General features: G+C 40.3%; 2 protein-coding genes across 15 annotated transcripts in view; one reads left to right on the top strand and one right to left on the bottom strand.

Annotated features, from left to right (window-relative positions):
• Positions 1-7,772, bottom strand: part of CBX5 (chromobox 5) — a 34,136-nt gene extending 26,364 nt beyond the window's left edge. For 6 of the 10 annotated variants that reach the window (XR_014051616.1, XR_014051617.1, XR_014051618.1 and 3 more), the window contains exon 1: positions 7,643-7,772. The gene's annotated coding sequence lies outside the window, so the exon portion shown is untranslated. Of the gene's footprint in view, positions 1-7,312; positions 7,477-7,642 lie in introns of all 10 variants that reach the window. The other 4 variants (XR_014051620.1, XR_014051621.1, XM_081483662.1 and 1 more) reach the window with 2 other exon arrangements.
• A 612-nt stretch (positions 7,773-8,384) lies between these two features.
• HNRNPA1 (heterogeneous nuclear ribonucleoprotein A1) lies at positions 8,385-14,721 on the top strand. 5 transcript variants are annotated; one of them, XR_014051612.1, is made up of 12 exons: positions 8,385-8,462; positions 9,015-9,131; positions 9,383-9,529; positions 9,663-9,873; positions 9,961-10,053; positions 10,139-10,231; positions 10,469-10,543; positions 10,738-10,896; positions 11,426-11,581; positions 11,850-11,915; positions 14,288-14,363; positions 14,577-14,721. XR_014051612.1 is itself a non-coding variant. In XM_081483658.1 (11 exons), the coding sequence occupies exons 1-10, from the start codon at positions 8,448-8,450 to the stop codon at positions 11,903-11,905; spliced, it is 1,122 nt and encodes a 373-aa protein (XP_081339784.1). In that variant the 5' UTR covers positions 8,385-8,447; the 3' UTR covers positions 11,906-11,915; positions 12,151-12,866. The 5 variants fall into 5 exon arrangements, 2 of the variants coding, with proteins under 2 accessions (XP_081339784.1, XP_081339785.1); XR_014051614.1 differs by lacking the exon at positions 10,738-10,896; XR_014051613.1 differs by lacking the exon at positions 10,738-10,896 and having other exon boundaries at positions 12,151-14,363.
• The last annotated feature ends 1,140 nt before the right edge of the window (positions 14,722-15,861 follow it).

The following is a 15,861-nucleotide window of genomic DNA, read 5'->3' as shown; positions in this document are numbered from 1 at the left end:
GTCATGTAATATTCTAAGTTTAAGGTATACAGCATGTCTATCTTTGATACATTTATATAATATGGTGCACAGTGTAGTGATATTTATCACATATAATTACAGTACAATATTATCCATATTCATGATACCATGCATAGGTCTTTTTTGATTTAATTTTTTATTTTTAAAAATAATCATATTTATTTTTAAAGACCCACAGCACAGGGTCTTCATTGCTGTGTGAGGGCTTTCTCGAGTTCTGGCGAGCAGGGGCTACTCTTCGTTGCGGTGCACGAGCTTCTCTTTTTGCAGAGCGCAGGCTTTAGGTACACTTGCTTCAGTGGTTGCAGCTTGCAGGCTCTAGAGCATGGGCTTAGTGGTTGTGATGCATCATGTGGAACCTCCCCAGACCAGAGATCGAATTCATGTCCCTGCATTGGTAGGCGGATTCTTATCCACTGTGTCACCAGGGAAGTCCTGCATTAGGTCTTTAGAGTTTATTTACTACTTATTACAACTTTGTACCCTTAAACATCATCACTCTTATCCCTTTTTCTAGGTTAAGATAGAAAGACTCTAGATCTTTCCTTTTTTAAAAAACCTTTTATTTGTATTGGGGTATAGTAGATTAACAATGTTGCTATAGTTTCAGGTGAACAGCTAAGGGACTCAGCCCTACATCTACATGTGCCCATTCTCCCCTCAAACCCCCTCCCATCCAGGCCACCATGTAACACCCACCAGCGCTCCCTGTGCTATATGGTAGGACCTTATTTATCCCTTTTAAACATAGCAGTGTGTCCATGTCGATCTCAAACTTTGTCTTTTTAATTAAAGCATTTAATACTATAAATTGTCCTCTAAGCACTGCCTTGGTTATATCCCACACATTTTGTTATGTCATCATTTTTACTCAGTTCAAAATATTTTCCAGTTTTTTGTGTGATCTTGTCTTTGATCCATGGAGTACTCAGAAGTGTACAGTTTAGTTTCAATTATTTGGGGTGTTTTCCAGTTACTGATTTCTAATTCTAATTCCATTACAGCCATACTTTGTATAATCAAATCCTTTTGAGATTTGTTTTATAACAGGTAGTATGACTTGTTAAATGTTGCTATGCGCTTGAAAAAAAATGTATATTCTGCTACTGTTGGGTGGAATATCCTATGAATGTCTACGGTATCAGGCTCATTGACAGTGCTGTTCAAGTCTTTACTGATTTGCTATCTACCTGTTCTGTTAATGGGCTTCTCAGGTGGCACAGTGGTAAAGAATCTGCCTGCCAATGCAGGAGACTCTGTTTGATCCCTGGGTTGGGAAGATCCCCTGGAGTAAGAAATGGCAACCCATTCCCATATTCTTGCCTGGAAAATGCCACGGGCAGAGGAGCCTAGCAGGCTACAGTCCACGGGGTTGCAGAGTCGGACATGACTGACCCCACAGCACACATTATTTCAGTTCTTTTTTTAACTAAAAGGTGTTGAAGCTGCCAATACAACTGCAAGTGTGTATTATTTAGTTCTATTGTTTTCTTTCTTGTATTTTATGATTATTAGTTATGTAAATTTTAGAATTATTGTATTCTCTTGATGAATTGATCCCTTCATCATCTACATTAGTGTTAACTCTTTGCCCTACTTACCTTATGTCTGTTATGGAAAAAGAAAAAGAAAACACTTTGGAAAGTACACAGGAAACAAAAGATAAAATGTTTGATAACAGAAGTAGTTAAAAATAACTTTAATGAATTTTCTGAACTGTTTTATCTATCCTTGTCTCCAACTACACGTATAAATGAGGCTTGCCTATGTTTATCAGATTACTAGATATAATTTATTGTTGTGAAATACTGAACAAATTAGCAGTATATTACCCTCCACAACTCCCTGTGAGGTAAGTGAGTCTTACTGATTTAGGGATGCGAAACAAGGCACATGGAGTTCAAGGATTTGCCTCAGAAACCAAAGATAGATCTCCCAGCCTGCTGGATTGACCTCTTTGTAGAGGGCATTTTATTCCGACATAATTATGCCCGTTGGCTCAGATATGAACTTGTTTTATTCTAAGAATTGTAGATTACAATCAGAGAAACACTTGAATTCAATTTGGTTCCTCCACTCCATGGAAGAAATAAATAATGAGTGTGTTATAAACCTTGATCTTGAAGCAGTCCTTTCAATGACACCATCTTAATCCCATGCTTTCTGGTGTGCTTCCTAGCAATGAAACATGATGGAATAGGCACTCAGTAAGTCTGAAGAGTTAAGACTGCACACTGAAACTTCCCTGAAGGTCCAATGGTTAAAGAGCTTCCATTGCAGGGAACTAAGATCCAGCACGCTGCACAGCCAAAAGAAAAAATGACTGCAAGTGAAAAATTTAAAATCTAGGTCTGTGACCTAGTTTCAGGCAGAAAAATCTGTCAGTTTTTTTTTCTTAAAATTCTGCTTACTCCCCTCTTAAAAAAAATTTTTATCTTAACTGAGGTGAAACTGACTTTAAGTGTTTAAGTTTGATGAACTATTCTTACTGGAGAGGAAATCCAGACTACATAGTCCTCAGCCTCATTGGAATGACTGAAAAGTGGTTCAGCTAGTCCATTACACTCGTTTTAGAAAATCACACACAAGTACAGGTTTGTTATCATGTCTTAAGACCCTGAGAAATTGACAACCAGTCAACAACTCAGTTTTCTGTCTCTCAAGTTCTACGGAAAACCAGTTAAGACTATATTGGCCCAAAATATAAGAACGAGTTCTTGATTTGCATTTAAAATTGACTTCCAAAATAAACTTCCAAGACAATTTAGGAGTCACTTCATAAAAAATTTTAGGTCTAGAGAACTATTAGTTATCATCTAGCCAATTCCTTCCATAAGAAATTAAGGACCAAAGAAGGCAAATGGCTCACTTTGAGTTTCCTGAGCCTTTCCCTACTCTGCCCACCACTTGCTCATTTCAAAAAATAACCTTTTCTTTTTTTAATTAGGTAATATTTATTTGAACAGGGATTAAAGAACCAGGGTATAGTATAGTAGCCTGAATGATGCCCCCTCCCCCCGCAAAGATATCCATGACCTAATCCCTCGAAGTTGTGACTATTACTTTATATGGCAAAAGATGTGCTTTAAAGATGTGAAAGGAGAAATTTATCCCAGATTATTAGGCGGGCCTTAAATACAATCACACACATCTTTTTAAGAGAGGCAGGAGTTCTGAGAGAGACATATAGAGAAAGCAATGTGAAGACAGAGCAGGGAGTGAGGAGGCAAGGAAAACAGACAACCACCAGAAGCTAGAAAGGCAAGGAAGGGATTCTCCCCTAGGGCCTCCAGAACGAGCTCAACACCTTGATTGCAGACTTCTGGCCTTCAGAATTGTGAAAGAATAAACTCTTGTTGTTTGAAGCCACCAGGTTTGTGGTAATTGCAGCCACAAGAAACTAAGACACAGGGGAAATAAAATTTTAAAAATAATAAACCACACATTTATAAAACTAATTACTGATGCAAAAAGAACCATGCTTTAAATGACCCAAAGAATGCCTAAATCCTTTAATCTTTCATTTTAAAGGTAAGTTGAGGTGATCAGAGGATGCAATTTACCTAAAAGGATGGCAGATCTGAGACGACAAATTCAGAAAGGTCTAATATTTACATAGCTGCTAACAAGAACAGTGTAGGTTTTCCCCCAAACATGCTAGCTGGTAGAGCTCCCGGGCAGACTAAACATAGGCAACAGTTGTCACTGTGGGTGTTCTGCCAACACAAGTGTAAAGTTGTCATCAGAAATGAATATGTGGCTTCGAGTGGCTTACAGAAATCCAACAAATCTGCATCCTGGACTCCGCACAAGCCAACTCTTCTCAGGATGACCTGGACTCCTTCCCATTAGTACAATGATCAGTTAAAGCCATCCTCTACAAGGAGGGAAGGGAAATCAATTTATATCAGAGAAAAAAGACAACTGCCCCGAGTCCAAGGTCATCAATAACAATGTGTAAATATCAGCCATACTGAGTCAGTTATAAATGGTATCTAGCACTATAATTTATTGCTTTTAAAGTCAACATCCAGAGCATTTAGGCCCAATTTCATGTTAGGTGAATGGAAATAAAAACACATCAAGTAAAAGGACAAGAAAAAATGCTTTACCAGGAGATGTGATACAAGCTATTTCAATAAGATATAAAAATTATGCTATTTGGTTAAATAAATGGTAAAAGCAAAAAATATTAGTCTTCCTCAGAAACCTCTGTACCCGGGATACCTTTCTCTCTTTTCCAGAAATATTGTCAAGGGCTCTGAATGTCACCAGAACTTTCCTAGATATATAAAAAGGCAGTCAATTCAAAGGTATGCTCTGTCTTCGTCTTTCCCAGTTATCATCCTGGCCACCTCCTACCCGAGAGAAGCTTTCTACCTACTGGATTTCAGACAGACCAATGAAGATATGTTATTCTTCCTTCTAGGTAACAATCATTTTATGTTTGGATGCAACAGGATATGCCTCTAAGTTCTAAGCCCAAGTGTCTGAAATTTTTGTAACATAGACTCAGCATTTTGTATTGTTAACAGAGTGTACAAGTTAACAATCAAACTAAGTTCTCCAAAAGCAAGAAATAAAAGTCTAAACTTAGGATTTTCAATATGATAGTCTCAGATTTCAGTTAAAAACTACTCACCAAAATTTCCCCACCAGAGAGAAATGTTTATCAGACCTATTAACTATGATAGTGTAAAAGAACTTACAATAAAACAAGCAACTTTTATTCACACATCACAGTAAACCAAAAAGTCTAGGTGCAAGTCCTGAAAATTTTCAAATAAAAATATACCTTAAAAAACATCAAATAAAAGGATCACTGATTAATTTGTTTATAGACCAAAGTAGGTAGGGCTGGTGATGAAAGGAATCTACTCAGAGAGTAACCTAGGGAGGCATGTTTTGGTTTACCTGTTCTTCAAGTCAGTATTTCTTTTCCCCCAAAGTATGGGTCTCTAAACAGCTGAAAAATCAGTTCAGCAGAAATCAACCTGTGTTTTTAAAAAAATGAAATAGAGTACTATAAATGAGAAAATGTCAGAATGCTTTACATATCTATTTGTATAGTGAAACTTTAAAGGAAAGATTAAGTCAGATGAGAATGTAAGAAGCATCTGAAGCAAAGTCTACCTCTCCAAAAAGTTATCTGCCATTATTTTCGGAAGCCAAACACAAGATCCAATCAGTGTTTAAATGGAAAGAAATAGTAAAAACGTTAATGTAGCTTTCCTTTTATCCAATCAAACAGTGATCACTCTATATCTGAAGAGATAATCATAAGGACTTAGTGATCCATTTACCAAAGAACACTTGCTAAACACTTCACCCATCTTCTCTCTAAATTCCAATTGGTAAAATAAAAGATTTTGACAAGATAATCGATTCTACCATCTGTCATTTCAGATCAATGGTTTTTAAGTAGAGACTTTGCACCCTTCCCTCAAAGGACATTTGGTGACATTTTGATTGTCACAAGAAGAGGTATGGGGGAGGTGAGATGCATTCATCAGGCTCAAAATGTCAATAGTGCTGAGACTGAGAAACTCTGTAGATCAAAACTGTACTCCTTTCAAACCTAAATAAATCAGGGACAGATGGGGCTTCCCTGGTGGCTCAGATGGTAGTCTGCCTGCAATGCAGGAGACCCAAGTTCGATCCCTGGTTCAGGAAGATCCCCTGGAGAAAGGAATAGCTACCCACTCCAATATTCTTGCCTGGACAATTCCATGGACAGAGGAGCCTGGCAGGCTACAGTCTATGGGGTCGCAAGAGTCAGGCAGGACTGAACAACCAAAGCTTTCTCTTTTTTTCCCCCACCCTTAATCTGTATCATTTTAGTTCTTATAAATGTTATAAACAAAGTAGTTGCATTATTAGAATACCTACAAACAGCTTACAAGCAAGTACAAAATAGGTTTTCCTTTTGCAAGTGCCAAACAGGAAAATCTCTCTCTGTTCACAATAAGCTCAGTTAAAATCATCTTCCTTTTGTATGTCAGAAAGGTCTCTACTCATAACAGTACTTCATGTGTGTCTGAATTTATTACAATATTTAAAGATTTTATCTTTGACAATAAGTTAATAAATAATACAGCAGTATAGACTCTGATACAGTCAATATATAATTAAAATGTTTTACTAAAATACACTGGACAGAGTAGAATGGCCACTACCAACACGATATGGACTGCTTATAAAATACTTTGAAGGAAATATAATCAAAAGGCAAAAAAATTAACCCAGGTGATGAATGAGTCCTATCTCCAACATCCTAAGTATTAACCTCCTTAAGCAACTTGTTTTTTATTTAAATCCAGATAGCCTCAAAGGAACAGCAGAATGGGCTTGGGAGATCTGTAATGGCTTAAAGAGAGTGATATAGATGCAGAGAAAAGATCCTCAGAGAAGAACTTAAAAGACTTTGGGGACATGGGCAATGCTTATAAAACACTTAGCATGATGCCTAGCAAGTACTCGGAAAGTCACCTTTTCAAAATTTATATTTTAAAATCGAGGGTCACCTTCGTTCTTAACGGAAAAATAGTACTTTTCTGAGGTGTAAGGAGGTGGTGAGAAGTACTTGCTTGTAACTAAAAAACACAGAAACAACTGGCTTTAAAATTTAACTTTAATCACAAATTATTATCCCTGCAAAGATTTAAACATTGGAGATCCAATCTATCTCCATCCCACTGTAACCCTGGAGGTAACACCCTTTGTTATGTAGCTTGCCAAAACTTTTTCTATGGATTTACAAATCTCTTTGTCCGTGGAAATATACATTATTACTATTATGTTGACTTTTCCTGGGTACCTTTCCGCAACAGTACAAAGAGATTTATCCTATACTTTCTAATATTTCAAGTCAGTCTTCGTAAAAGAGTTCTCAAAGTCAAAAACCATTCCTTGTCCCCACCCGCGCAACCTAAAAATGAGGGATTGTGGGATGTACCAATGGGGGAAAACAAAAGCCAAAATTCAGGCATTCAGGAGCAAACTTACAGCTTCCCTACCAGATAAGTGTGTGGCCTGGAAGCCCAAAGGCTTCGTTCAAATCTTTGTGGATAAAATACCCACCCCCACGCGCCATCGCAGGCAGTGACTCCTCATCCTCGCATCCCCAAATCTAAGACCTCCCTCCGCTGGAGCGCTGATTGGACGGTCAGCCCAAGCGCTTTCAATAGGCTGTGTGCCTACTGGCTCCAGATTTGGTCTATCCATTTAAGCGCTCGACTCCCGCATCCCCCATTGGAGTTAAACCGCTGCCTCTCGGAGGAGCCCAACCTACCGCGCGCTTCGTGCTCATTGGCTCAGTGAGCCGCTGCTCAGGAGGTGCAAGCCCTCCTCCTACATACCGATGGCCCAAGGACCGGTCAGTCGGCAGCTAAAGGCAGACCCAATTGGCCTATACACTCGCCAGTCAAACTCTTCGGCTGCAAAGCTCCACAGAACCTACGGGGATAAAACATCCCGCCCCTGTTCTTCCATTGGTTGGGTGGACCCACCGCTCCCCCTTCACGAGCCCCCACCCCGCGGTCCATTCATTACACACAATAACGGGACCAACTGGAGTCGGTTCAAGACCTCGTATGCGTAGGCAAGACCGTCCGACACTTACCCGGGATCGAGACCGATCACTCACGCTAACGTCTCCCCTGTTCTTCTGTGGTGAGGCCACAAGCCACCGCCGCTGCCGCCTTCTGCGCAACGCCAACCGCCCGCCAAAACGGATCCTTCCCTGCGCCTGCGCAACCAATCCTGAGACCGGACCCTTTCCCCGCCCTTTACGCCTGCGCAAAAGGGGGCCCAACTCCCGCCACTACGCAGGCGCCTTAGGTTCGCCGCCGTCTTCTGCCCGCCATTTCACGTGTTCCTAGCGCCAAGCGGAACTTCTTACGCGCCTGCGTAAACTCGCCATTTTCCTACACATGCGCTCAGCAGGCAGTCGTTGCCAAAAAAAGAAAATATTTTAACTTCCTAACTGCTTTTCTGATGCATAGTATTAATCATGGTTTGCCAGGTAAGCTGAATATAAAATTAAGGCCGTAGAGGATTAAAAAGTTTATTTAAATAACCTAAGTACATTCAAACATGAATGATTGGGTTATTAGCCAATCACACTAGTTAAGAATAATATTACTCGAGAGCCAATAGACCCCGAGGGGTGGAGACCGCGTAGAACGCCCAAATGGATGACGTTAGACAGCAATGCAGCACCAGAGACCAATGGTAGGGGAAAGCTGTTTCAAATATCCAATCAGAGCTATTCGGGGGCGGAGTCTACCAATGCCGAAAGCGCGGAGGCGGGGTAAAAAAGGGAGGCCGAAGGTAGGCTGGCAGATACGTTCGTGAGGTTACTCCTTTCTGCTCGTGGACTCCGCCGAGAAAGCATCGTTGAAGTCTTCCCCGCCTCCACTGCCGTCATGTCTAAATCAGAGGTGGGTAAGATGCTTTCTACAGCTGAATATCCTTTCTTCTTTCTTTCCTGAGTTCAGCAGGGTGCAGCTTGTTTGTCTGATTGCCCCAGCCCTGTCGACTGTTCTTCGATCGCTCCCCGGGCCTACCCCTCCCTGAGTTGAGGTCGCCATTTTGTCCTCGTCGCCATGAGGCTGCCGTCTGGCGACCCTTAGTAATCACGCCTGCTCGGTGCTCCTTGCAAAACTCTTAGGCACATTTAGTCTGTTTTTTACCTTGTCCCAGTGGGCTACTTTTTTAAAGAGCAGCAACAGACGGATGTGGGCCATGTAATTCTCTCTCCTAGTCCTTTTGTTGCGCGTGCGTCGGAGGGAGAGTAAGGGACGCATGCGCTCAGAGCCTCCGAGCCCACCCAGCCCCCAACATACTGCTCCCCTAGTAGGGAGAAGCACGTGGTTTGCTGCGCCCCGAAGGAACAATAAGTGCTTCGTACGTTGCTGTCTGCTTGCTTTCTTGCAACTGAAAGGTGGTTTGCGTTATAGCCCTACTTAACTTCTTCCTTCCTCCACTCTTAGTCTCCCAAAGAGCCCGAACAGCTGCGGAAGCTCTTCATCGGAGGATTGAGCTTTGAAACAACCGATGAGAGTCTGAGGAGCCATTTTGAGCAATGGGGAACGCTCACAGACTGTGTGGTAAGGTTCGAAAGAGACAAAGAGCGATAGAACTAGTTGGCTTCCTTGGCTTAAGTTGCTGCAGTTATTGTTTGAATGCTAATAGGATGGTAGTTGTGAGTATGGTGTGGCTTAAAAGCACCCAACTGTAGATGGTTAGTGGGAAATTGAAGGACTTGAGATAAAAGGTTGGTGATAAAGTTTCCTGTTGGCTTAGTCAAGGTAGAAAAGTCAACCATTTCGGGGGTCTTACACGTATTAAACATTTAAAGGTAATGAGGGATCCAAACACCAAGCGCTCCAGAGGCTTCGGGTTTGTCACATACGCCACGGTGGAGGAGGTGGATGCGGCCATGAATGCAAGGCCACACAAGGTGGACGGAAGAGTTGTGGAACCAAAGAGGGCCGTCTCAAGAGAAGTAAGTACCTTTTTCCTCCTTGGATTAGTCATTTGGAAGATTTCCACTAGGAGGACTTTACATGTGGGGGTATAATAGACTTAATATTCCTAAGTTAAATAGGTTTTAGTAACGTAAGATAATTTTTCTTAAGGATTCTCAAAGACCTGGTGCCCACTTAACTGTGAAAAAGATTTTTGTTGGTGGCATTAAAGAAGACACTGAAGAACATCACCTGAGAGATTATTTTGAACAGTATGGGAAAATTGAAGTGATTGAAATCATGACTGACCGAGGCAGTGGCAAAAAGAGAGGCTTTGCTTTTGTAACCTTTGATGACCATGACTCTGTAGACAAGATTGTCAGTAAGTATCAGGTGGCTGGCATTTGTTAAGGGTTCTGAAATCCATTCTGAATTCTGAGATGATGTGTTTATTTTCAAAATTGTTTAGTTCAGAAATACCACACTGTGAATGGCCACAACTGTGAAGTGAGAAAAGCCCTGTCTAAGCAAGAGATGGCTAGTGCTTCATCCAGCCAGAGAGGTGAGTTTGCTACTTAACGAAACAGTAAACATAATTTCGAATAGTTATAGTCTGTACAGCCCAACACTTTATCTTGATTCTTCAGGTCGAAGTGGTTCTGGAAACTTTGGAGGCGGTCGTGGAGGTGGTTTCGGTGGGAATGACAACTTTGGTCGTGGAGGAAACTTCAGTGGTCGAGGTATGGTTTGGCTATAATTTTACTAGTAAAGAGTTAATGGTAAAATTGTAATGACCCCCTGATGATTTGCCGAAAGTTACATTTTAATCCAAATGTAGTTCTGGCTTCTCACTAACCAGTAACTGTTAAATATGGGAATAGTTCTAATTGAATGCTTCTTTAAATTTATATTTATAGGGTGACTTGTATGCAATCCACATACTTTAGACCTGGTTTTTAAATTCCACTTTTTTCTAGGTGGCTTTGGTGGCAGTCGTGGTGGTGGCGGATATGGTGGCAGTGGGGATGGTTATAATGGATTTGGTAATGACGGTAAGTTTTGTTAAAAAATCACAGGTAAAAAATTTTGGCAACCTTTAGAATAGGTTAGTAGAGACTAAAACCCTAGTGCATGATAAGCTCAACTATGACCTAATAGCATGTTGTGAGCAGGCCTTTAGCCATGCTTGCACAGAATTTGACTGCTGAATACTTTTGTCTTATTGAGAAGACTTGTATTCTTGTAGGTGGTTATGGAGGAGGCGGCCCTGGTTACTCTGGAGGAAGCAGAGGCTATGGAAGTGGTGGACAGGGTTATGGAAACCAGGGCAGTGGCTATGGCGGGAGTGGCAGCTATGACAGCTATAACAACGGTGGAGGCGGAGGCGGCTTTGGCGGTGGTAGTGGTAGGTATCCAGTGATCCAAGTACTTGGTGCAATAGCTAGATTAGCCTTTTAGAGTTTATCCCTAGGAGGATTTGATGGTCTTAAAGCATTGTGTGTTGTGCTGCATGGTACTTTTTTTAATGGGCTTGCAATGCTACTTCCTCCTAGCTTAAAGCTGGGCCGCCTCACTCCCAAATAGATGGTTAAGTGGATAGTGGTGTCTTCAATTGGAATTAGATTAGCTTCTAGCAGGATTTAGTGTTAACTCTTGGGATCTTAGGCGCTTAGTTGATGTATCCAGCATGTGTTTGCTGTGCCCCTGGCTGGGTAAAGGCCTTAAAAGGCAAGAGAATGTATACTTTTTGTTATTCCATGGTGAGTTGGGTGAATTTTTAGTTATTGGATTATTCAACTGAATGCCTTGCCCATGAAATACAAAGATAATCAAAATTGGAGCCACAGAAGTTTGGGAGCAGCTTTTTTACTCTGAACACTAGGATTTCTCATTTTCCCTGAGTAACATATAAAGGCCCTCTTTTCCATTCTTAGGAAGCAATTTTGGAGGTGGCGGAAGCTACAATGATTTTGGCAGTTACAACAATCAATCTTCAAATTTTGGACCCATGAAAGGAGGAAACTTTGGAGGCAGAAGTTCTGGCCCCTATGGTGGTGGAGGCCAATACTTTGCCAAACCACGAAACCAAGGTATGGTATATATGTGGTATTGGAGGGCTAAACTAATACTGTTTAGGAAAGCATTAAGATCTTTTGGCAGGGCAGATGTAGAAACCAAAACGCTGGCAATTTAAAACATTGAGGAAATTTTAAATGACTGACTTAAAATATTTGGGAAAATCATGTGAGCCCCAACCTGTGATTTTCAGCTTATGCAATATAAACAGGTTTAAGCCCCAACTATAAAAACATCGCTGTTTGTACTTCTAAAGCTTAAGAGAATAAATTTTGTTCTTAGGTGGCTATGGTGGTTCCAGCAGCAGCAGTAGCTATGGCAGTGGCAGAAGGTTTTAATTGCTGCCAGGTAAGTGAACACCTTTTTTTGTTGTTGTTCTCACTTAATTGTTATTTATAATGAACCCAGTAACCCTAATATAGCTGAGCAGTGCAACATAGTTAACATTATAATTACAGTAAAATTGTGGATATTAAGTTAATATTCAGATCAGCAAAATTTGTGGGAAACAACTTGCTATTGGATTGTAGCCTTGAGTCTTAATATGTTTAGATTAACAACTTTATTCCATATTGTTCAACAGGAAACAAAGCTTAGCAGGAGAGGAGAGCCAGAGAAGTGACAGGGAAGCTACAGGTTACAACAGATTTGTGAACTCAGCCAAGCACAGTGGTGGCAGGGCCTAGCTGCTACAAAGAAGACATGTTTTAGACAATACTCATGTGTATGGGCAAAAAACTCGAGGACTGTACTTGTGACTAATTGTATAACAGGTTATTTTAGTTTCTGTTCTGTGGAAAGTGTAAAGCATTCCAACAAAGGGTTTTAATGTAGATTTTTTTTTTGCACCCATGCTGTTGATTGCTAAATGTAATAGTCTGATCATGACGCTGAATAAATGTCTTTTTTTTTTTTAATGTGCTGTGTAAAGTTAGTCTACTCTGAAGCCATTTTGGTAAACTACCCCAACAGTGTGAAGTTAGAATTCCTTCAGGGTGATGCCAGGTTCCATTTGAAATTTTATTTACAACCTGCTTGGTGGAGAAGCTGTTGTCTTCAGAACCTTGGTGTAGTTGAACTGACAGTTACTGTGTTGTGACCTGGAGTTCACCGTTAAAAGGGTCACCCATGCAAAGTCATGGAGTGTTTTTTTTTTTTTGGTTATTAATGATTGTTGGCACATCCTATGCAATATATCTAAATTGAATTATGGTACCAGATAAAGTTATAGATGGGAATGAAGCTTGTGTATCATCCATTATCATGTGTAATCAATAAAAGATTTAATACCCTCTTGAATGGAATGACAACTGTATGGATTCGGGACTGGCAGAGTTTTGGACCTTCCCTACCCACTACCCCTGATGTTGAATGCTTCTATCAATTCAAGTTCAAAACTCTGCCAGAGAATAGAAACCATCTGCTGGCTAATGCCACCTCGTAAATCCACAAATTAGAAGTTTGGGGGAAGACCTTTTTTAAACTGACTAGTGCCATTAAGAATTTTATTCAACACAAAAAAACAGGCTTACATTAAAGGAAAACTGCAGTTTCTGTCCTGGTTGGGTGGGTCTTTAGAGGTTTATGGATTGACCACTTACTATATGAAGATTAAAATTCATGTAAGAAACTATATTGTCTACTTAAATACGTGCTAACTGCAGTTTTCCTTTAAATATGGCACAAGATCACAACAACCATCCTAAAATGTTGCTTGTATAGAAAATGACTTCTAAAACCTTTATAACATTATTATCCAATCATTGTTATTTGTACATAGCTTCCTTTGAGCTCGCTTTGGTGCCCTCAATTTCAGTGCCATTGTACTTAGTAGTATAGATATTCGTTTACCACTAGGATTGTGTACTCCATCCCATGGGTGTGTTACCTGAAAGTTGGGGGGGGTGGGGTGGGGTTGGGCGGGAGGTGGAGGTGGGTGGGAAAGCATGGGTAATAGTTCCATGGGCTTGATATTGGCTGAGTTTGCAATGGCAGGTGGAACCTTAACTATTGAGGGAGTTTGCAGATACCTCAGGATTCGTGACAATGCCTTTAAAGATCCAGGAGAGATGTTCAGCTACTAGGAACTGCTAGCAAGTATAGCGCGAATGGCTCCGAGCCCAGACACTCTACAGCTGAGAGTAGACACTTGTGGTATGTGGAGTACAGATAAGCCAGGGGCAGGCCACGGCACTCCATGAAAGCTAGGAGAGTGAAGTTTCAGTGACCATCGCAAGGAAGGAGGCAGACAAGAGTAAGGCACACCTGACCCTTAGGACTAGCAGTCAGAACCAGGAGAAAAGGTTTTATTGCTATGCTGATAGGTAAGAACAGATTTTACTTACATCCATATAGCTCTCTAAAATCCAGCCTTCTCATTTTCCTTAATATATTGAGCCAAAACTAGTCCAGTTAAGCTAAACTTGGTTTTTCTGGAACTGAGTTGCTTTTAAATTGACACCCTACTCTTGGTGGCTCCTAAATGAAGGAAGTGAGCACTTTTTAATTACCTCTACTGTGATATATATTTACCCTTTAATTTCTATATTTCTTACTTTCCTTTGACCTATTTCCTTAAAACAATGGCTCAAAGTAATATTAGAATCTTCCCCCAAATGCTTGTGGGAGGTTGGGTGGGCTGTTAGTGGGAGGTGGGGGGGTTAGCCTGAAATGGAACTTGTCTCTGAAAAACTAGTTCTAAAGGCTGTTTACTTTTCTAGGGAGGACTCTGCTACCACAGGCATATCAATTCTTTAAAAAATCCAGAAACTTCAGTCCGAGCTCATGGATAAAAAGGTAAGCTTTTATAAAGTAACAATGCTTAGTATTCCCAAAGAAAAATGACAAGCTGTCCCTAATAGACTAGAAAGGTCTCATGGCTTGATCTGCTATCCACCTAATAGACTAGCCACCAAACACTATTAAAACAATTGGATTCTCAGTGAAGAGAATGGGTATAATGGTAGACTCTTCGTCTGCTTATGTACTTTTTTTTTTTCCTTTTTGCAGAAACATCCTTATGAGGACCTTTATCTGAGCCTCTTGGCACTTGATTTTCACTGCCATGCAGTTACTTAACTACCTGCTGTGCAGCTTGAATCAATCATTCAATTTTGTGAATGAACTTTAAAAAAATAAAAGGCATTTAACTTGATTTTGTGTCTTGTTTTGTCTCCCTTCATGATATTTATGATAAATAACTTGATGCTGTTTGTTCTTTACCAGATGAAGTTTGAGCATGGGAAATAGAGGAGTTAATGATAGCCAGGTGTCTGGTACACCAGAAATGTACCCTCATTCCTTATTAGAGTTTCTTACAGTCAACTGTAGTTGTTTAAAGAAAACTGCAATATGATTGCTTTAAGCAAAGCTACATGTTAATTAAGATGAAATTGGGGTGAATTAGCTGTTAAGTTCTTAAACATAGTGCACCTCATCTAGGAGTGAACGAGCTTTTATTGGCCAATTATTTCCAGCTTCAAAAAGAGCCTCAAGATGGTAAAGGAGATACTTCACCTTGGCAAAGGTAATAAGCCTAAAAATATGTTTTAAAGCAGTAGTTTAACTCTTTCAGCAAGTAATTATGTTTTTCTCTAGCCTGTTTCCATCCTTGGTAAAAGAAAGCTTGTGAATCCATTGGTCCGTTATTAAACAGAATTATGAGTAACAAAATTCCTTATTTTTTTATATGAAGTAACCAAGGAAGGTGATTACCTCATTCAAATTCTTGTAACCCACCCTTCCATGTTTCACCTGAAGTACTGATGAATAGCCTGTGTCTGAGGATCTTTCCCACTACAATGTACCTCCATGAGGTGTCTCCTGTTGGCTGTATCTCCAGTGCCTAGAACAATGCCTTGAACTTACTATGTGCCTAGTAAATAATTTGTTGAGTAAATGTCTAAATTAGTCTCTGAATTACCATTTTTGTGGGTTTGATTTGAATGAAAAAACTTAATCTGCTATCTCAAACTACCTGACCCCATATTTTCAAGTTTTTGAGAAAGTTGACAAGTTGGACTGTCTTCAGATCTATTAGGAAGTTTTCATTCCCTGGTGACCAACTTTTTCTGAATCTGTAGGCATTAAGTTTCTATTTCAATCACGTCTGATCTTTTGTCTCACAAGTAATGAGTATTAAGAACTTGAAAGTAAGGTTTCTCTAGTGAAATGGAATAGAAGTGTTAAATAGAAGCAAAATACTCCAAAGAGACCTATATAATCTAGTGATCAGGAAGGTTGGGAACTGCCCCAAATCCAAGCAACGGGACAAAGGTGTGGTATGGAGGGAGTT

The sequence above is a fragment of the Giraffa tippelskirchi genome, chromosome 4 (assembly GCF_054371585.1).
Source record: "Giraffa tippelskirchi isolate mGirTip1 chromosome 4, T2T-mGirTip1v1.2.pri, whole genome shotgun sequence".
NCBI lineage: Eukaryota > Metazoa > Chordata > Mammalia > Artiodactyla > Giraffidae > Giraffa > Giraffa tippelskirchi.
Note: the sequence above shows the minus strand (reverse complement) of the source record. Positions and strands in the feature narration are given on the sequence as shown.

What these genes read in the sequence shown, in the direction of transcription:
- HNRNPA1 (XM_081483658.1), top strand. An exon ending in CTCTGTAGACAAGATTGTCA is followed by an intron (nt 9,874 to 9,960) that starts GTAAGTATCAGG and finishes AAAATTGTTTAG; the next exon opens with TTCAGAAATACCACACTGTG. An exon ending in CGGCTTTGGCGGTGGTAGTG is followed by an intron (nt 10,897 to 11,425) that starts GTAGGTATCCAG and finishes TTCCATTCTTAG; the next exon opens with GAAGCAATTTTGGAGGTGGC.